Source organism: Sus scrofa, chromosome 14 (genome assembly GCF_000003025.6).
Source record: "Sus scrofa isolate TJ Tabasco breed Duroc chromosome 14, Sscrofa11.1, whole genome shotgun sequence".
Classification (NCBI taxonomy): Eukaryota; Metazoa; Chordata; class Mammalia; order Artiodactyla; family Suidae; genus Sus; species Sus scrofa.
The window spans coordinates 24,221,595-24,243,985 of NC_010456.5; the positions used below are offsets into that span (position 1 = coordinate 24,221,595).

The 22,391-nt window shown below is 43.8% G+C and overlaps 1 protein-coding gene across 2 annotated transcripts in view; it reads right to left on the bottom strand.

Annotated features, from left to right (window-relative positions):
* ADGRD1 (adhesion G protein-coupled receptor D1) overlaps window positions 1–19,676 on the bottom strand; it is a 181,604-nt gene extending 161,928 nt beyond the window's left edge. Inside the window, exons 1-3 of one of the 2 annotated variants that reach the window (XM_021072216.1) lie at window positions 18,983–19,676; window positions 18,855–18,891; window positions 2,425–2,508 (exon numbers count right to left, since the gene is read on the bottom strand). In XM_021072216.1, the coding sequence (XP_020927875.1) occupies window positions 2,425–2,508; window positions 18,855–18,891; window positions 18,983–19,048 (187 nt within the window). In that variant the 5' untranslated portion in view covers window positions 19,049–19,676. The remainder of the gene's footprint in view (window positions 1–2,424; window positions 2,509–18,854; window positions 18,892–18,982) is intronic. The other variant, XM_003483408.3, reaches the window with a different exon arrangement.

The following is a 22,391-nucleotide window of genomic DNA, read 5'->3' on the forward strand; positions in this document are numbered from 1 at the left end:
TTGACACCCCGGCTGACACCAGTGGCCCGGTCCCATGCCAGAACTAGGCCAATGGCTGTGGCACTTGGCCATAAATGGTGGGTCCAGTTGGCTGGCTCCGACTTCCAAACTTAGTTGAGAGATATGAAATTGAACAAAGCCATCAAGTAGCCTTAACCAAAGGATTAATGATGGTGATGTCACAAGAAACTGATGAAACAGAAGCATGGCATGAAAACAATGGCACATTATGGTGACAAATGGACAAAACAGAGAATTCAGCAACAAATAGCAAAGCAGTACATCCACGAAATGACTCTCGGTGCCATTCAACTATCCCCAGTGGTAAATTATGCTGGTGGATTCTATTCTTTCTTTCCTTTTTTTCCCCCCTTAAGAATCCTGGAATCAAATTAAAATACGCCAGCATAGCATTATAGCATAAAGAATGGATCTAATAGAAAAGGCAGTGAAACCTTCATCATTTGAGTGCTTTGGGGCATGCATCCATATAGTTGGAGTTTTACCAGAAATTGATGCTTTGGGTGAACAAAACTCAACCCCAGTGTGACTGTATCTGATAATCTACAACATTGAATTGAGTTGAGGGGGGTGAGGAGACACATAGCCTGATCATCATTTGAGCTCTCTCTTTTTTTTTTTTTTTCAATTTTTATTTTTCATTTGAGCTCTTGTTTGAAGTCATCCCTAAAATACAAGCGTCTGTGTCCTACTGGTGTGCATTTTCCATGTGGTGGAATGATCTCCTTTCAAAGGCTTTAAAATAAAGGCCCAGAGAAAAGAACATTAGATCATAACAAGGGGAAACCACTGATTTTAAAGTGAGTTGGTCATAAAAAAAAATTCCATGGGGACATTCCCTATGGTACAGACGATTGGAAGAAAAGATGGATTTATTGGGCAGGTTTTCATTGTGGCCACCATTGCTGCCCAAGAGGCAGGCAAGTTAGAGGCTGTGCTGGACGAAGGCAGGATGAGAACAGCATCTTTTGACTCATCCCCTTGACTGAGCTACTGCAAGAAGGCCAGACTTCAGCTGTAATGCTTCTCGAATAGCAGATTTTCGGAACATTACAGAATCTGAGGTGGTAATCTATGACAGCACCTTAGGTGTCAGCCATAAGGAAAATATCAGTGTGCTGATGTGGCAAACATGTAATCAGCAACATGAGGTTTCTTTCTTTTTTGTAATCCATGACCAAGAACCGGGATAGACACCTCAAGCCTGCACTAGCACAGCTGTCCAAGAATCCCTTACCGGACCCATCAGCCATTGGACATAATCAAGAGCAATAAGGAAATCAAAATTAAAATGGAAAAGCAGGGAGTTCCCACTGTGGCGCAATGGAAATGGATCAGACTAGTGTCCATGAGGATGCAGGTTCAATCCCTGGCCTCGTTCAGGGGGTAAGGGATCTGGTGTAGCCACAAGCTGCAGCATAGCTCAAAGACAGGGCTCGGTGTTGCTGTGGCTGTGGCATAGGCCAGCAGCCGTAGTTCTGATTCAACCCCTCGCCTGGGAACCTCCATATGCCACAGGTGTGGCCCTAAAAAGCAAAAATAATAAAAATAAAAATAAAATAAAATAAAATGGAAAAGTATCCCAAATCACTCAAAACTTAGACTTTCTAAAAAGCTTCTTATTGGAGTTACACTTAGACTTTAAAAAAGGGCTCAGGGCTGTCTGAGATTTCTCCTCTGGCCAAGGTCAAAACTGAGTCACAGGAAAACTCCACTTCCCGGGGAGCTGGAGACCCTTGGAAGAATCTCAGGGAATGTCTGATCTTTTTAAAAGAGAACTGCTGGTGATAATGTGGAGGCGCTGACAGGTAGGCGGGGCTAACTTTGCTGAGTGAAACAGGGACCCTGTTAACAGGGGGGTTAGTCTTTGCTAGCACAACTTTTGGCGCTAGCTTCCAACGGGCCCCTGTCTGCGCAGGCGTGTAGATTACGACATTTGCATCTATCTAGAAAACACACATCCAGATTCCTACAGAGACTGACCCGTCATGGACCGCTTCAAGCTGAAAACAGCTGCTTTTGTTTTCAGGTAGTTGGAGAAAAGGCACAACTTAATAATATTTCGAGTCATACATTCTGTCCTTCAATCATAAAAATACATAAGAGCTCACATTTTAATATACTTTTCTATACTTTTGTGTCTATATAGTTTATGATTTTTATATTATGTGATTTCTATATCTTATATGATTTTTGATAAATCATAAAATATATACAAATATATAAAAGCATAGTAAAAACCATTTGCCACGGCAGTGACTGGGGGGAGCTAAGCAAATGTCTATTCATCTCCGTCATCCTGGCTTCAGAGTGCACGCTGTTCCCTTGTCCCTCCCGACAGTCCCTGATTCCAGGGAGACGCCCATTCCTGGGGCCCCAGTTACTGTCCCCACCCCTGTCTACCTCCAGTTGTTTCCTGAAGTTCGTGGATCCCGTCCACATTTTCCAACGGCCAGTAATAGGAAGCAGAAGCCAAGACCTCAAACCCTGGGAGGGGGGAAGGATAAAAATGTTACATCACCATTAGGAAAGAAAGGGCTGAACATAAGGAACCACTTACCACCTACATCAGGAATTGGGGGAAGAATTCAAGTGTCCCAGAGGCTGTGGGATGTAGTCAAAAGGCATCTGAATAGATTCAAGACACACTCTTGGTTTTCAAAAAACTCAACAGGGGGAGTTCCCTTCATGGCTCAGTGGTTAATGAACCTGACTAGGATTCATGAGGATACGGGTTTGATCCCTGGCCTCACTCAGTGGGTTAAGGATCCGGTGTTGCCGTGAGCTGTGGTGTAGGTTGAAGACACGGCTCGGATCCCACGGTGCTGTGCCTGTGGCACAGGCCGGCAGCTGTAGCTCCAATTCAACCCCTAACCTGGGAACTTCCATATACCGCAGGTGCAGCCCTAAGAAGAAAAACAAAAAACTCAATAAATTTTTTAAAAATGAATATTTCTACAGGATAAACATAATAAATAGGAATAGAGAGAGACTTTTTTTAATTTTTAAATGACCGCATCTCCAGCATACAGAAGTCCCTGGGCCAGGGACTGAATCCAAGCTGCAGCTGCAACCTATGTGGCAGCTGTAGCAACACCAGATCCTTTAACCCACTGCACCAGCCAGGATCAAACCCACACCTCCACAGCGACCAGAGCCTCTGCAGTCGGATTCTTAACCCTCTGCACCATGGCAGGAACCCCAAGAGATAACTTTTAACCAAAGAAAATAAAAGCCACCATGCCTAATGGTGCGACATGAGAAGCATACACGGGTCAGAAAAAAAGCAAGGACGTCCATCATCCTATTATCACTTCAGGCATTTTAGAAGAAACAGCTGATGCAATCAGATAAGAGAAAAAAAATAAGATTGAAAGGAGGAGGAAACCAACCCCAAAATTGTGCAGAACGCTGTGTGAGCTTCTTTTTTTTTTTTTTTTTTGTCTTTTTTGACTTTTCTAGCACTGCTTTCATGGCATATGGAGGTTCCCAGGCTAGGGTTCTAATTGGAGCTGTCGCCCCTGGCCCACACTGGAGCCACAGCAATGTGGGAATCCGAGCCGCGTCTGCAACCTACACCACAGGTCACGTCAACGCCAGATCGTTAACCCACTGAGCAAGGGCAGGGACCGAACCCGTAACCTCATGGTTCCTAGTCGGATTTGTTAACCACTGCGCCACGACGGGAACTCCTGTGTGAGTTTCTTTACAGACACTTCCTCATTTCACTCTAACAATAATCTAGAAGATAATGAATCGTACTCTTAGCCTATCTGTTAAGACAAGGAGCAAAATGGCCCCTCAGCCATTGCTCAGCTTGGCTGGTTTGAGAAGCAGTCCTCTGCAAAGTCTCCCAATGTGTGCTCCGGATCTCTCGGTTATCTCTCTCCATACTACAAATTAATCTTTTCAGAATTTCCTTTATGATCCTTATACTTGGAATAGACCTCATTTTGTGCACATATGTTCTTTCCTATTCTGCTCTCCTCACATAATACCAGATGAATTATTTCATTTATTTTTTTCTCCCAAAGCCTCCTAAGGGAGTTTGGTAATCGTCCCTTGAGTGGCAGCACCATCACGCACTCAGCCTTTCTCCTAACTTGAATCTTATCTTGGATGCGTTCTCCATGAACCATTCCCAGCAGTGGAATTAATGGGCCAGATGACTAAATAATCAACTGCCTCAAATGTCTGCCAGATCAGAGAAGAGTAAAAATTAATAAACATATCTTGGTGGTGTTCATTATTTAAAAAGATTCTTTTTTTGGAGGAAATAATATGATCCTTATTTTCAAATGAGGTATGCCTGATAATGAAAATGAAGAACTATGACAAATAAGAAGAAAATTTGGTAAGTGAAAAACTGTTACAAACATAAAAAAATTTGGTATGGAGGCTGATACAGACTAACCATGCAAATGTCAACAGCTCTCCTGCATCCAATTTATAATGCTGAAAAATAAAAGTTTCATCAATAAATGTAGCCAATAAAGAGAAGACATTTTAAGAACAAAAGAATAAAAACTATACCACATTTTCATGATGGAAATACAGAGATCATACAGAGGGATGTAAAAGAACCCTTGAATAAATGAAGGATGTAACCTATTCTTGATTAAATTAAAAAAACCTCAAAAATCATACAAATATCTACTATCCTTTAATTCATATATAAATAGTAGGAAAATTTGTTGTAAAAATGCTGAGAAATTTTGGTGTCAGAGACAGCAGATAATGAAGCTTATATAGAAAAATAAATAAGTAAGAATAACCAAGAAAATCTGGAGAAGGACCATCAAAAGATAATGGGGGGGGTTAGCACTAGCAGATATTAAGACATGTCTTGGTCACTCTGCTGTACAGCAGAGGCTGACAAAACATTGTAAAACAACTATAATAATAAAAAAGGAAAAAGACATTGTAGAGTCACAATAATGAATATGATTTGGTGCCACAGACGAACAGACAGTTCAGGGGGGGGGAAATCCATAAATATTCCCTAGCAAATATATAATTTAGTTTATTATAAAGGTGGTATTTTAAATCAGAGGAGAACTATTTAACAGAAAGCATTAAAACCAGGGCTTCCCGTTGTGGCAGTGCGAAACGATTCTGACTAGCATCCATGAGAATGCAGATTCGATCCCTGGCCTCCCTCAGTGGGTCAGGGATCCAGTGTTGCCAGGAGCTGTGTTGTAGATTGCAGATGAGGCTCGGATCTGGTATTGCTGTGGCTGTGGTATAGGCTGGCAGCTAGCAGCTCTGATTCAACCCCTAGCCTGGGAACTTCCATATGCCAAGGTGCGGCCCTGAAAAGCAAAAAAAAAAAAAAGTCCGCCATCTACAAAAAATTAAGATCCTTACCTCAGTCTGTATACCTGAGTAATTTCCAAATGTATCAAATTTTAAATATAATTAAACAAAACATAAAAGGTTCTGAGGAAAAGAGGTTATTCATTTGAATTTTATTTTTCTAAATGTTTTAATTAAAAATTTTTTAATTTAAATTTTTCAAATTTCCATGCAGAAAATTTTTTATTTATTTTTATATAATGATTTTTTCCCATTATAGTTGGATCAAAAAACTAAAACAAGCTAAATAAAACTGGTGAATGATATTTACATAATACATAGGACAGAAATGTACTGATTTTATTTTTAGATGCATTAAATTTATTATATTAATAAAACTCCTCTTGTTAAAAAAATGTAGGCGTTCCTCTTATGGCTCAAAGGTAAAGAACCCAACTAGAATCCATGAGAATTCGGGTTTGATCCCTGGCCTCACTAAGTGGGTTAAGGATCTGACATTGCTGTGGCTGTGGCATAGACTAGCAGCTGCAGCTCTGATTCAACCCCTAGCCTGGGAGCTTCCCTATGCCATAGGTGCAGCCCTAAAAAAAAAAAAAAAAAAAAAAAAAGACAATTTAAAACTGACAGAATATTGGAGCTAAGGACATAGAGTTCAAAAAAAAATGCAAATTATTTTCAGAAATATGAAAAGTGCTGGAGTTCCCAGAAGAACGTGGCACAACGGAAATGAATCTGACTAGGAACCATGAGGTTGTGGGTTTGATCCCTGGCCTCACTCAGTGAGTTGTGAGTTAAGGATCTGGCATTGCCGTGAGCTGTGGTGTAGGTCGCAGACATGGCTTGAATCAGGCGTTGCTGTGGCTGTGGTGTAGGCCGGCAGCTGTAGTTCCAATTAGATCCCTAGCCTGGGAACTTCCATATGCTGTGCGTGTGGCCCTAAAAAGAAAAAGAAAAGAAAGAAAAGTTCGGTCTCACTCCTAAAGTTTAAAAGCATATTAAAACTGGAGTTCCCATCGTGGTGCAGTGGTTAATGAATCCAACTAGGAACCATGAGGTTGTGGGTTCAATCCCTGGCCTTGCTCAGTGGGTTAAGGATCTGGTGTCACCGTGAGCTGTGGTGTAGTTTGCAGATGCGGCTCAGATCCAGTGTTGCTGTGGCTCTGGCATAGGCTGGTGGCTACAGCTCCGATTAGACCCCTAGCCTGGGAACCTCCATGTGCCACAGGAGCGGCCCTAGCAAAGGCAAAAAGACAAAAAGACAAAAAAAAAAAAAAAAAAAACCCAAAAAACCATATTAAAACTACAATGAACTAGTCTATTCACTTAGGTTGGCAAACAAAAAGTTACATGTACTAAGTTGGCAAGTTCTACCACTTTTTTGGCAGGAGTTCAAATCAGTATGCCTTTTTGGAGGGCAATATGGCAATAAACATTTATCAAAATTTTAAGAACACATTCCATTTGACCTAGTCATTCCACTCGTAGGAATTTATTCTAGAGATAAACTTATGCATATGATCAAAGACCTATGGGCAAGCATATTTGTTGCAGGGTTTTTGTTTCTTGTTTTTTGTCTTTTTTTTTTTTTTTTTAGGGCCGCACCCACAGCATATGGAGGTGCTAAGGGTCTAATTGGAGCTACAGCCGCCGGCCTACGCCACAGCAACACAGGATCTGAGCCGTGTCTGCTCATGATCTGAGCCACCACAGCTCACGTCAACACCAGATCCTTAACCCACTGAGCGAGGCCAGGGATTGACGCGGAAACCTCATCATTCCTAGTAGGATTCGTTTCCACTCTGCCACAACGGGAACTCTACAGGTTTTTGTTTTTTTTTTTTTAAGTATCAAAAAATCTGCCAACAGTCTACATACTCATTAACAGAGGGCTGACTAAATAAATATAGAACATCTATATAATGGTCTCCTGCGTAGCTGGGATAAATAATGAGGCTGAGGGGCTCCCGCTGTGGCACAATGGGATCTGCAGCTTCTTGGGAATGCTAGGACACAAATTTGATCCCCAGCCTGACACAGTGGGTTAAGGATCCAACATTGCCACAGTTGCGGCTTAAGTTCACAGCTACAGATCAGATCTGATCCCCGGCCCGGGAGCTCCATTTGCTACAGGGCAGCCAAAAAACAATAATAATAATAATAATGAGGCTGATATACATGTACTAATATAGAACGTTCCTTAAGTTATACTGTTACCTTAAAGAAAATCAAGGGTGAGAAAAAAAATGTATGTATTATGACATATTTGTACAAAGTAGAGTTGTTCGTCGAGCAGGGAGGGTGGGAAGAGAAAAATAAATAAAGAGATTCGGGGCTTGGAGTTCCCGTTGTGGCTCAGCAGGTTAAGAACCTGACTAATAGCCACGAGGATTTGGGTTTGATCCCTGGCCTCGCTCAGCTCGGTAGATTAAGGATCTGGCGTTAAGTCTGCAGCTGCAGCTCTCATTCAACTCCTAGCCTGGTAACTAACATCCATATGCTGTGGGTGCTGCCATAGAAAGACAAACATTTTTTCAATTTAAAAAAAAGGGAAGGGGGGCTTGGATGTATACCCTACAAACTGAGAACAGTGTTTTGAAGTGCGGAAATTGAGGAACAGGGTATAAGATGCGAGAAGGTTTCTATTTCTGTTCTATTTGCATGTTTGGATCTGTATTCTTTTAAAAAGTATTTTCAGACTTGCTTTCACAACTAAAACGACCAAAGGGGGAGTTCCCATTGTGGTGCGGTGGAAACAAACCACTTAATATCCATAAGGACGCAGGTTCAATCCCTGGCCTCACTCAGTGGGTTGGGGATCCAGCTTTGCCGTGAGCTACAGTGTAGGTCACAAATGTGGCTTGGATCCCTAATTGCTGTGGCTGTGGTGTAGGCCAGCAGCTGCAGCTCCAATTTGACCCCTAGCCTGGGAACTTCCATGTGTTGCAGGTGTGGCCCTAAAAAAAAGCAAAAAAAAAAAAAGACCATAGGTAATGTCCATACTAAAAAATTTTTTGGCCATACCCCAGGCAAATGCCTGGTCAGGAATTGAACCTGTACCACAGCAGCAACCCAAGCCACTGTAGTGACAATGCCAGATCCTTAACCCACTGCATCACAAAGAAACTTCAATGTCCACACTAAATTTTGAGATGAAAAATGAAGCACTGCATGCATCCAAAGTGGAAGCCAAGAGCAAAGTTAATTCTGTAATAGGGACCAAAGAGAGGCAGCAGTCCAACCACTTAACTCTCCTGTACCAGTCAAAGACCTAGTTGATGTGCTGGGAACAGTTCATATTCTCACTCAGCTCTGCAAGAGTGAGAATACGAAAAGCAAAAAGCAAAAATATCCATTTTCATTTCTACCATTTTTTTCCCCTAATATCTGGGACATTCATTATGAGGACAAGAAAACCTCATGGACTTGTTATTCCACTCATCTGGGGAAAAAAAAAATCAAAAAAGGAAATAACATCTGTTGACCAAAGAACAGATGTTTTATTTTTAGCACCTTCAGCTTTATCAAGTAAGCCCTGTGGTAATAAATCTCTCCCTATCAGCTCCATTTGCAAATGGCCACATCCATGCTGGGCAGAAAGGTTGACATAATCAAGGAACCTTGCCTTGTTCACACAGAAAGGCATCCCCCCACACACACACCCCAGCTAGTGCCTAGTGATGGGGGAGGCGGTCTATGATCAGGAAAGGGCCTGCCATCCCACATCACTGCGCTGCAGATGAAAGTTAAACACCCACCAAATCGCACAGATGTCTTGAAATTATTAACATTGAGTTTGTCCAACAGATTGGAGATATGTCATGGAGGGCGTGCAAAATGAAGTGTCCACAAGGGTCAGGGGCATGAACAGTTATCTGGACAGAGGCCGGGGATGAGGTTCATGACCTGGAAGGGACAGGCACAACCAGAACAGATGCGGGAAACAAACAACGGGGAGCACCCCAAGTCTCAGGGCAGAGGAGGCTGGGGCAGGTCAGAAATCTTTAAAAAAAAAAAAGCGGCTGCTTCCCAGACCTAACCGTTGTGACTCTGTAGGAAGATTTTCCCAGGATTCCCAGGTCTCCTACTTTTTTTTTTTTTTTTTTTAAGGGCCGCAGGTGTGGCCTATGGAAGCTCCAAGGCTAAAGGTTGAATCCGAGCTGCAGCCGCCAACTTATGCCGCAGCCACAGCAATGAGGGATCCAAGTCACATCTGCAACTTACACCACAGTTCATGGCAATCCCAGATCCTTAACCCACTGAGCGAGGCCAGGGATCGAACTCGCATCCTCATGGATACAAGTCAGATTTGTAACCTGCTGAGCCACAACTGGAGCTCTACAGGTCTCCCACTTTCTAAAAGAAGCCAGAAGAGAGGAATGAATAAAGATGTGATATATCTGCATCTATCTATCTATCTATCTATCTATCTATCTATCTATCTATCCATCTATCTATCTCAGCTATAATGGAATATTACTCATTAGAATAATATTCAGCCATATTATAATATTACTCAGCCATAAAAAGATGAAATGATGCCATCTGCAGCAACATGGATGTGATAGGGATGGAGTAGACACAGGTAGTTTTAAAAGTTCCAATAAAGGACCACAGATAATGAGGGAAACTTAGGGGACATTGGGAGATCACTGTAAGTTAATAAATTGCTTAAAAAAGCCATCAGCCAAAGCAGGCTTGCTTGACTAGAGGTGGCATGAGAATGGCCTCAGGTTGTTGGGTCGGGAATGGAATGAGGGCTGCATTCAGATTCAGACCAAGGGCAAGAGTTTGAGGACCACCCTTCTGCTGATTTGAATACACACCTTACCGGACACTAAGGAAGAGCTACTACTCCGAGAAAGTAAGAGGCGGTCTTTTCTGACCCCCAATCCTCTTGGATGGTAAAACTATAGCCGACCAGATCCTCAGGGCAGAGCTTCCGTGCCTGCCCACTAGCATCTCTCACAAGCATCCTATCCTAATAAATCTATCACTTTGTCTCTAACTGAATTCCTTCTGCGTGGAGACAGGAAGAAACTGAACCTCAGTGAGTCCAGACACAGGGTGAGTGATTCAAATTTAAAACCGTGGCGTTCCCGTCATGGCGTAGTGGTTGACGAATCTGACTAGGAACCATGAGGTTGCGGGTTCGATCCCTGCCCTTGCTCAGTGGGTTAATGATCTGGCATTGCCGTGAGCTGTGGTGTGGGTCGCAGACATGGCTCGGATCCCACGTTGCTGTGGCTCTGGGGTAGGCTGGCAGCTACAGCTCTGATTAGACCCCTAGCCTGGGAACCTCCATATGTCATGGGAGTGGCCCAAGAAATGGCAAAAAGATTAAAAAAAAAAAAATTAAAGCCGTGGGTTCAAGTGCCAATCTGTGTTCTGGCTAGGATCAGGCTGTTAGTGCTGTCAGTTTCAGATGGACTTAGAGATGATCATACTAAGCAAAGTAAGTCAGACAAAGATAATATATATGATATCACTTATATGGGGAATCTAAAAAAAAAAACTGATACAGATGAACCTATTTACAAAATAGACTCACGGACTTCGAGAACAAACCTACAGTTACCAAAGGGGAAAGGTGGCAGAGGGATAAATTAAGAATTTAAGAGTAACATACTACTGTATATAAAACAGGAAAACAAGGTCCTACTGTTAAGCACAGGGAACTCTACTCAATATTTTTATAATAATCTATAAGGGAAATGAATCTGAAAAAGAATGTATATATTATATACACTGGAATCATTTTACTATACACTTGAAACTAATACAACATTGTAAATCAGCTAAATAAATTCAATTAAAAAATGGAGGGGGAGAAATCCGAAATCCACATTTTTGAATTTGAAATTTCCCCAAGTGTTAATGTCAGCAATCAAGGTTCTTTTAATTAAAACACTGTGTGGTGCTAAAAGACAGGCCCCGAAAATGGAATTGAGCCTGCAGACTCCCTTTTATAACCTGGGGGGTAAACAACCCATGGCCCTAAAAATGTCAGAAGGAGAAGGTCTAGATCTTTTGCGAGGAAGACACTCTGGCTATTTTCCCCAAACGAAGGTGATGTGAGATCTTTCGGTTGGATAATCACCCTGGTTTTCACCAGATAAACTCTCACAGACACTAAATGTCTACTTAGACAAGGTAACAGTCAAGTGACAACCCAGCTCACACAGGGACTTCAAAACATCCCCCAGCCCTAAAAAATAAACTGAGAGAGAGTTTTAACCTATTATCACATGATTATAAATCAGTTCATCAGACACACAGATAACCAATAGGCACACAAAAAGATGCTCAACATCACTAATTATTAGAGAAATCCATATCAAAACAACAGTGAAGTACCACCTCACAACAGTCAGAATGGCCGTCATTAAAAAATCTACAAATAACAAATGCTAGAGAGGGTGTGGAGAAAAGAGAACCCTCCTACACCCTTGGTGGGAATGTAAATTGATGCAACCACTATGGAGGTTCCTCAGAAAACTAAAGAATTACGGTATGATCCAGCAATCCCACTCCTGGGCATACATCCAGATAAAACCCTAATTCAAAAAGATGCATGCTGGAGTTCCCGTCGCGGCTCAGTGGTTAACGAATCCGACTAGGAACCATGAGGTTGTGGGTTCGATCCCTGGCCTTGCTCAGTGGGTTAAGGATCTGGTGTCGCCATGAGCTGTGGTACAGGTTGCAGATGCGGCTCAAATCCAATGTTGCTGTGGCTCTGGCATAGGCCGGTGGCTACAGCTCCGATCTGACCCCTAGCCTGGGAACCTCCATATGCCATGGGAGCGGCCCAAGAAATGGCAAAGAGACAAAAAAAAAAAAAAAGCATGCACGCCAGCGTTCACAGCAGCACAATTCACAATAGTGAAGACATGGAAACAACCTAAATGTTCACCAGTAGATGAATGGAGTAAGACGATGTGGTACATATATACAATGGAATATTACGCAGCCATAAAAAAAGAATGAAATAATGCCATTTGCAGCAACATGGATGGACCTAGAGATTATCATACTAAGTGAAGTCAGAAAGAGAAAGACAAATACAATATGGTATCACCTATGTCTGGAATCTAAAATAAGGCACAAATGAACCTGTCTACAAAACAGAAACAGACTTGTGGTTGCCAAGTGGGAGGGAGGAGGGAATGGGATGGCCTGGGAGCTTGGAGTTGGCAGATGCAAACTATTCCATTTAGAATGGATAAGCAGTGAGGCCCTACTGTACAGCACAGGGAAATCTATCCAGTCTCTTGGGTTAGAACATGATTGAAGATAATATGGGAAAAAGAATGTATGTATATGTATGACTGGGTTACTCTGCTGTGCAGCAGAAATTGACACAAAATTGTAAATCAACTAAACTTTAATAAAAAAAAATTTTAATGGGGACGGGGGGAGTGGGATGGACTGGGAGTTTGGGATTATAAGATGCAAACTAGTATACATAGGATGAATAAACAACAAGGTCCTACTATAGAGCACAGGGAACTATATTCAATATTCTGTAATAAACCAAAATGGAAAAGAATATGAAAAAAATATGTGTGTGTATGTACACACACATGCATGTATAAAACTGAGTCACTTTGCTATGTAGTAGAAATTAACACAACATTGTAAATCAACTACACATCAATGAAATAAGTCTTACAAAATAAATAAAGTTCAGAATAGTGCAGAAGGTACATCACAGAGGAAAATGGGGCCCTGCCAATCGTTAGGCAGAGCTTGGCTCCCTCGGGCTTGGCCTGTGACACACCAAGCTCATTTCCACAGCAGGCCACACCCCCTACACACACCCCCACCCGCCCCCAACTCCACCACCCCACCCCTGCTGCCTGTGAAGCTCTTCTCTTGCTATACATAACCAACTCTGTGCTTCAAGCCTCAGCCACAGGACACCCCTTCTGAGAAGCCTTCCCTGATCACCTCTTGTCACCATCACTCTGCTCTTATTCCCCACTCGTTGTTTCATTTTCTCATGGCACTCACTATCCTTTGGAAGGGTTTTTGTTGTTGTTGTTAGTACATTTGTTTATTGTCTGTCTCACATCAGACAGTTTGCAACTTGAGTGGAGACTTTGTTCTGTTTGCACCGTATCTCCATGTCCAAAAAAGGGCAAGCCTAGTGTGTGTGTGTGTGTGTGTGTGTGTGTGTGTGTGTGTGTGTGTGAGAGAGAGAGAGAAATCCAGGTTTTTGCATTTGAAATCCGACCCCAATTTTAATGTTAGCAATTAATTTTTTAAAACTATAGGAGGTCCCATTGTGGCTAGGCAGGTTCAGAACCCAACTATAGTGCCTGTGAGGACGCGTGTTCAATCCCTGGCCCCACTCAGTGAGTTAAGGATCCGGCATTGCCACAAGCTGTGGTGTAGGTCACAGATGCGGCTTAGATCTGGCTCTGTGGTGTAGGCCAGCAGCTATAGCTCTGATTTGCACCTAGCCTAGGAAATTCCATATGCCACACAGTGTGGCCATAAAAAAGAAAAGAAAAAAAGAAAAAGAAAGAAAGAAACTGTATAGGTAGGGGAGTTTCCTGGTGCCCTAGTGGGTTAAGGATCCAGTGTTGTCACTGGTGTGGCACAGGTTTGATCCCTGGCCTAGGAACTTCCACGTGCTGTGCGTGCAGCCAAAAAAAAAAAATTATAGGTGAAATGAATGAATGAATGATGAATGCAATAATGAATGCAAAAAGAATAAACCAGGAGTTCCTGTCGTGGCGCAGTGGTTAACGAATCCGACTAGGAACCATGAGGTTGCAGGTTCCATCCCTGCCCTTGTTGGGTGGGTTAACGATCCAGTGTTGCCGTGAGCTGTGGTGTAGGTTGCAGACGCGGCTCGGATCTTGCGTTGCTGTGGCTCTGGCGTAGGCCGGCGGCTACACCTCCGATTCGACCCCTAGCCTGGGAACCTCCATATGCCGCTGGAGCGACCCAAGAAATGGCAAAAAGACAAAAAAAAAAAAAAAGAGAGAGAATAAACCAGAAAGATTGTAATATATGGAATCTAAAATATGACACAAATTAACTTATCTATGAAACAGAAACAGACTCACAGACGTATGAGTCATTCTGATGCTCTCAGATCTCTATTTGCCAAATTTCCATGTTCAATAGGACAAAAACATGATTTGTTAAAAGTCCATCATAAACACTTTTTTTTTTCTTTTCTTTTTAGGGCCTCACCTATGGCACATATAAGTTCCCAGGCTAGAGGTCAATTTGGAGCTGCAGGCCTACACCACAGCCATGTCAGCACTGGATCCAAGCTGCATCTGGGAACTTCACTGCAGCTTGCAGCAATACCAGATCCTTAACCCACTGATCGAGGCCAGGGATCGAACCTGCATTCTCAGGGACACTATGTCAGATTCTTAACCTGCTGCACCACAACGGGAACTCTGCATCAGAAACACTTTTGTGTTTACACTAGGAAGACGCAGAACGACATTTCTGCCCTGACCGCAGGGGTCTGAGGGTCCCTTCTAAGCTACATTACACTATGTTAGTGACAAATATCAACTAGATTATTGTGCCAACCATTGCACAGTATAGATTAACATCAATTTATGATCTTGTACACCTGAAACTCATTATGATTTTATATACCCATTATATCTCAAATAAAAAATAAAGAAAACTAACAGTGGATTCACACAGAAAAATGAATCACTGTATAAATAGAGGGAATTACAGTTACCATCATCACCTGTGTTGACCACCCCCACCAACTCTAAATGGGGCCACCCCCACCTCCTGGAAATGGAACCAGTCACTCAGTGGACCCTAGGCCAGGAAACTTCTGGTTAATGACATGGTTTATGAAGTCCCCTTTGCTCATTACAAAAGTTAGCTGTTAAAGGGCATGTTTATAAACTTTTTTTTTAAATGACGTGCCAATGTCTTGGCCATTGCCATTTATGGATTTGGACCAAAGCCGCTCCCTAGCCTTGTCCTGGGGCCAGAGCAAGAAAGCGGGCAGCCTGGGGCCAGAGAAAAAGTTTCCAATGTGGGGTGGGGTCCTTAGTTTCCCCTCCCTGGGCTTCATCTCCATCAACTATCTAATGGGGAGGCGGGCTAAAAAGCTTCCGATGGTTCCTCAAACTAGAGCATGCTGTAATTTCTCTGGAATGACAGACAAACTCAGATAACGCAAAGGTTCAACATGATTTGAAGTTGTTTTTCGATTACTGACGAAACAGAGGACTATCTAGTTACCTGGGCTAATGTAGACAGGTAGGCCAGATAAGAAAGCCAAAGCCCTCCAGCTGGGAGTTGAAATCATGTAGATTTCAGACTCAGCTCATCAGAGAACCAGCAAAATCAACTGAATGCACCGTCCAGCCAACAGATAGTCCCTGGGGACCTGCTCTGTGGAAGGCATAGGGCTGGGCATCATCCTGGGACAATAGGAAACGCTGATGAGTCCTGTCAGAACCTTAGATGGGAAACCAGACGGTTATGCTGGAAAATAGGCTGTGCTTCAGGACCCTAGGGGTCCAGCCTCTACTGAGACCTTTGCTTAAGGCTCACCTAAGAGTCCGCAGGTACCTCCACCAACCACCTTCACTGACCATGCTGTTCTCCTTTTCAACAAACTCTTTTTTTTTTTTTTTTGCTTTTTAGGGCCACACTCGGAGCATATGGAGGTGCCCAGGCTAGGGATCAAATCGGAGCTACAGCTTCCACAGCACACAGCAACGCAGGATCCGAGCCACATCTGCAACCTACACCACAGCTCATGGCAACGCTGGATCCTTAACCCACTGAGCAAGGGCAGGGATCAAACCCGCAACCTCAGGGTTCCTAGTCAGATTTGTCTCTGCTGTGCCACGATGGGAACTCCTCAACAAACACTCTATGAGTTGACAATCTTTCTATGAGTCTGACTTTCCCAGCTCCCTCCAGATCACGAGTCCTTAAGTTCCCACTGTGCTTTATGAGCTGTGGGACCTTGGGCAAATCACTTACTCTCTCGGGAAGAACAGTTCCTCACCTGCAGAGAGTGAAAAGGGTGCTTCCAAGAACTGGGGTGGATTGTATGGAATCTACCCAGAAGCATCCAATACGCCATCATATTGGCATCTTTATTCACCACTATTTAGTGCCCCTTAGGATAAATCACTGCAGTTTAGGTAGCCATCCCCACACTGTCGGATGTCTTCCCTTCAGGGACAGGGTCACTGCAGGTTGACTGTGTGCCTGGGTGTATGCTTTTGGGAAGAAGGGCTGGGGATCGGGTTTCCTCCATGGGGGCTCCTCTTAAGATGCTGCAGGCTCCAGGGGGCGGAAGCAGACAGGCATCAGGCCTCCCAGGTACTGCTGGTGCACAGGGGACGGGGGTCAGCTTGTCAGCAGGAAAGGGGCTGAGCGGAATCCAAGATGGAGGAAGAGAAGACAAAAGAAAAGGACTGGAGAGGGAGAGGAAGGAAATAAGGGGAAAGAATGACAGGAAAGAAAAGGAGAGAGGGAGAGAAGGAGGAAGGAAAAGGGAGGAGAGAGGAAGGGAACGAGGGAGGAACTCGAACAAAGGATGGAAGGGAGGGAGGGAGAAAGAGAGAGATAAAGAAAGAAAGACACAAAGAAAGAAAGAAAAGACAGAAGAAAGGAAGGAAAGAAGGAAGAAAGAAGAAAGGAAGAAAGACACAAAGAAATAAAGAAAGAAGAAAGGAAGAAAGAAAGAAATGGAAGAGAGAAAAATGGAAGAGAGAAAGAAAGAAAAAAAGAAAGAAAGGAAGGAAGGAAGGGATGGCAGAAAGAGATGGCAGGAGGGAAGAAGGAAGTAGGGAGGGATGAAAAGGAGAGGAGGCAGGAGGGTTTCAGCCACAGGGAGTTAAAAAACCCAACTAGGTGTTGAATAAATGTTAGGCTTCATCTTTATTCTAAAAAGGAAGGAGAGAGGGAGAAAGAGAAGAAAGTAGCGGTTTAAAAAGTGGGAGTGAGGGAGGACAAGAACAAGAGCGAGGGGGCTGGAGACAGAATTCAAGGAGAAAGAAACTGATGAGGCAGCGCAGAGTTTTAGAACCCCAAACCCCAGAGCTCCCGGTTTCCATGCCAGCTTTGTGGTGTGTACGGCTTCTTTTTAGTAGTATTTCTATGATTGTCAGTATTATTATTATTTCTCTAAGGTAGCTAGCTGACTGAGGAATCAGGTTTTGCAACCCTGCATTAGGATGTGAGAGAAGAAGTTTCTCTGTGGAACTAAGACTGAGTTTGAAAGCTGAGGGTGAAGGATGCGAGTGGACGTGGCTGGCATGGCCAAGGCACAACTTCCTTTCCACCCATGTGCCAGGGGTCTTATGGCTGCCTTGTCACTCTGCCTGATGTTGCTGGCCAGGATTTCTCCCTCATCTCTCCCGGGAAACCAGTGTGAACTACGAGGCGTGGATCGGAGGGGCACACACTGCCTCTCTTTAATGCGATGCTGGATGATTTATTTATCCCCAGACCTTTCTTTCAGTACTTTGGCTGAGGAAAGGGGAGCCCTCAGCCTGGAAATTCACTGCCTTGGCATCCTTTTCAACAGAAGGTTTCACTTGAACGTGAGGAAGAAAGAGAGACAGCAACATCTGTACCACTGAGATGGGCAGGTGAAGGCAGTGATGAGGACTTGATGTGTCAGCACCCACCATGAGTGCCAGGTCACTCCAAAGGGGACAGAGCTCCATCCCATGTCTACCGGCACCCAGCACAGTGCTGGTTCTTCCACCAGACCCCACCTGTCTCTTGGTCCTGGCTTCACACCTGGATGGGACCAGGGATGCTGTGCCCACAAGCTCTGGTGGGACATGAAGACAGACAGGGCTGTTTGTGGTAATAATCAGGGCCCAAGACATACCCCCCCCCACCCACCTTGAGGCTGAGCAAGGAATTGGGGACATTAGCATGGGGTCTCCTCCGCACCACGCACATGCCAGCCAAGTAGCAAATGGGGAAAAGTGACAGCAAAGAGAGTTCCCACCACCATCACACACACACACACCCACACCCCACCCAGTTGCAAAGGGGCAAGAAAGGTTTCACACCTCTTCCATCCTCCCCAAAGAAAGCCTCATGGTGATGCTTCCAGACTCAAGACTCAAGCTGGCAAAGGGAAAGCAGACCCAGGGAGTGGGCGAGGGGTTTCCTCGGAGGGGCTGGAGGAGTTAAGCTCCCACAGGAGGGACAGGGACAGAACGAGGCAGGGAGCACTCGGTCAGTTCACATGAATCCCCGCTGGACACCCATGATGTGAATCAAAGACAGAAGATGCCCACCTGAGAACACCCCATTTCCTGAATCACAGGGTTCCAGATGCCCCAGATCCAGGGGCTTCCAGGCGCTGAGCGTCCTCCACCAAGTCGGAGGTGGAAGATGATGAGTGACCCAGAGGGCAAGGTGTCAGGGCAGCTGGCAGGGGTCAGGGGAACCCCCACCCAAGAAGGCCCCACAGTCTTACAGACAATAAACAAACTAATTCCAGACCCCCAGCTCACAAGATGAGAGGGAAGCCGCCTTACCTGGATGGGCTTGTGACCTGGCATCGGCTCCATGCACCTGCACACAAAACACCACATTGTAAGACGCAAGGGGAACCTCCCAGTGGAGATCCAGTCCCATCTCAGCAATTATTACCTGGGGACATTACCTGAAAATCGCAATAAAATAACAGCAGCCAGGAGTGCCAGCAGCAAAGAGGCAGCAGCTTCCTCATTTTTTTTTTTTTTTTCCAGAGGTGAAAATGTGATCCCAGGGGGATTCCTGAGGGTCCGTGACAAAATGTCCCCCTTAACTTTCACTTCCTTGGGAAAGGGACATTTTCACAGGTTCCGGAAAGAAAACAAAACAACAACAGAAAAAACATGTATTTCACTAGAGTCTGTGAGATTCAGGGAGTGAACGCAGGCAGTAGTGGGGAGTTAATGGGTGTTTCTTCTTCGTCTCCAAACGTGAAAGTCCTCAGTGATCCACAGACACATTGGAAGGACCAGACCAGCCTTGGGATGCGGGGAGAAGAAACACAGCCCCCGTCACAGTCCCGAGAAGCAATCCCGGGCCACAGATGCAGCACAGAGGTTCCAAGAGCAATCGTGATTCCCTCAAGGTTTTCTTTTTATGTCAAGACAATTCATCTGTCTCCATCCAGGTTCAGAGTCGGATGTTTCTCCTTTTTCCTTGAAGCGCAAGGAATTCTGTCTGGAGCTCCCGTGGGCTCCTGGGCTGGGGCGTCGCTGCTCAACTCCTTCTGGTGTGACTCAGGCTGACACCTCGTCCGTCTGTCTGCTTGGGGTGGGGAGAGTGAGTGGTGAAAGAGCTCTCCTCAAACTTTGTTCTGTTCTGCTTCTCTATTTATAGCCCGGCCAGCGCTGCTGGTCCTTCCTGGGTCCTAACTCCGGTCTGTTAAGAACCACTGGGAAGGTTTTCTGGATCTGAGGTTTGGAGGCAGACCAGACAGACATGGGGTGTGTGTGTGTGTGTGTGTGTGTGTTAGATGCCTTCCATCATGGAGTTCCCTTCGTGGCTCAGTGGTAAAGAACCCAACTAGTATCCATGAGGACACGGGTTCAACCCCTGGCCTCACTCTGGGGGGTTAAGGATCTGGCATTGCTGTGACTGTGGTGTAGGCCAGCAGCTGCAGCTCTGATTAGATCACTAATCTGGGAACATCCATGTCCTGCAGGTGCAGCCCTTAAAAAGATTAAAAAGAAATAGAAATTTAAAAAATAAGATGCCTTCCATCCATACCCTCAAAGTCAGCATAAATATGAATACATAGAAAACATACAGCAAACCATAAACTCAGCTTAGAGCAGAATCTTGTTTGCCCAAAGAAAAGAAATAAAGCGACCTAGGGATGGAAAAAGAAAATAAACCGCACCCCTGTGCCCTCCACATAATACTAACCACATTTTCTATTTAACCCTTTCAGAGGTGAATGGAACTATTTACAAATTACACTGTGGGTTTACACCCCCTCCACATCCAGGATAGTGTTCTCAAGGTAATAATAGCAGGGCATCAGATCCTTTGCCAGCCTAAACCCACTTTATTAGAGACCAAAACTTTGCACAATCTACAATGCTTCCATGTCCACACACACACACACAATTTTATTCACAGCTATAATGTGCCATGTGATTAAACTAACACTTACCTCCCCGTACTGTCTCCGACACTTGCTAGCTGTGTGTTCTCAGGCAAGTTACTGAACCTCTCTGTTTCAAACTTCTCATCTGTAAAATGGAGGTACTAGTTCCTGTTCCCCGGGGTTGTAACAAGAAATGAGATGATACATATAAGTCTCTCAACGCAGTGCTTAGAAAATATGCAGCACTCCATAAATGCTAGCTATTTTTTGCAAAGAAAAAGATCACTCAATAAATGTTAGCTGTGATTATTATTATTACAAAGTAGAAAATAACACCATTAAATGCTAGCTAATATTATTATCTTTTAGTCCTGACTTTAAATGGGAACAGAGTCCAAGTATTTCCTAAAGAGGATATGAAAATGACCTCCCATCTCCACCGGGGAGAAAAAAAAATGTAATGTCAAGCCCATGAGGTGATTATTTTTAACTTGTGCCCTGCAGCGTACTACCTTCGGAAAATTAGATTGCCTGACCGTCCCTGCACAGGCGCAGCAGGTTTGCAGAAATTTTCTGCACATGTTTCTCTATCTCTTCACACTTGAAAAAAAAAAAAATGATGAATTACACCGTTGTCATTACAACCTTTATCCTGTCACCTAGGCTGATCGCCTCGGGGAAAACTAATTTACAACCCTTATCTCTGCATTTTATCAGTTTTCATTCCATCCAGCCTCCCTCTGCAAGTAAAGGAAAGATGCCTGAGGAGTGGCAGCAGATGCAGATTTTTCTCTGACCAGGTCTTAATTTACAAAGAATTAGACAGATTGCTATTTAAATGGACCTCTCCCATTTCCTAGACTGACCTCCTTTAACCAGAAAAATCATCATCAAAGGCATCCCAATACAATAACGGTAATACCATAACAGTAATAAAAACTGGATACACTGCAGCAACATGGTTGCAACTAGAGATTCTCATACGAAGTGAGGTAAGTCAGGCAGAGAAAGACAAATACCATATGATATCACTTATACGTGGAATCTAAACTATCACACACATGAACCTATTTACAGAACAGAAACAAATTCACAGACACAGAGAACAAACTTGTGGTTGCCAAGGTGGAGGGAGTGGGATGGACTGGGAATTTGGCGTTAGTGGATGCAAACTATTCCTTTTAGAATGGATAAGCAATGAGGTCCTGCAGTACAGCATAGGGAACTGTGTTCAGTCTCTTGGGTTAGAACATGATCAAAGATAGTATCAGAAAAAGAATGTATGTATATGTATGACTGGGTTACTCTGCTGTACAGCAGAAATTGACACAAAATTGTAAATCAACTAAACTTTAATAAAAAAAATTTTAATGGGGACAGGGAGGGAGTGGGATGGACTGGGAGTTTGGCGTTAGTAGATGCAAACTATTCCTTTTAGAATGGATAAGCAATGAGGTCCTGCTGTACAGCACAGGGAGCTATATCCAATCTCCTGGGATAGAACATGATGGAAGATAATATAGGAAAGGGAATGTATGTGTGTATATATATATATATATATATTATATATTATATATACGTACGTATGTATTACTGAGTTGCTTTGCTGTACATAGCAGAAATTGGCATGACATTATAAATAAACTATACTTTAAATTAAAAAATTCTTAAATAAAAACTGATTACAATTCTGCAACAGCAGAACTCACTCACCACAGACTGACTTTTGCTCTCTATCTCAGACTGTAGGTTTGTGCTGGTTCACATCACTTACCTTTTCCAGGTGCTGAGACGAGCCCACCTTCGTGTAAAGCAGCCCATATGTGGAAGCTTGGGAAATGGGTGCTGGTGGAGCATGGGTTCCGGGATGCCACCACTATGGACCCGTGTATGTGCCTCCCTCATCACCTCCTCCAGGCTGTCCCAAATATCATCTTGATAGTAAAGCTTCCCCTCCTTAAAGTCCCTC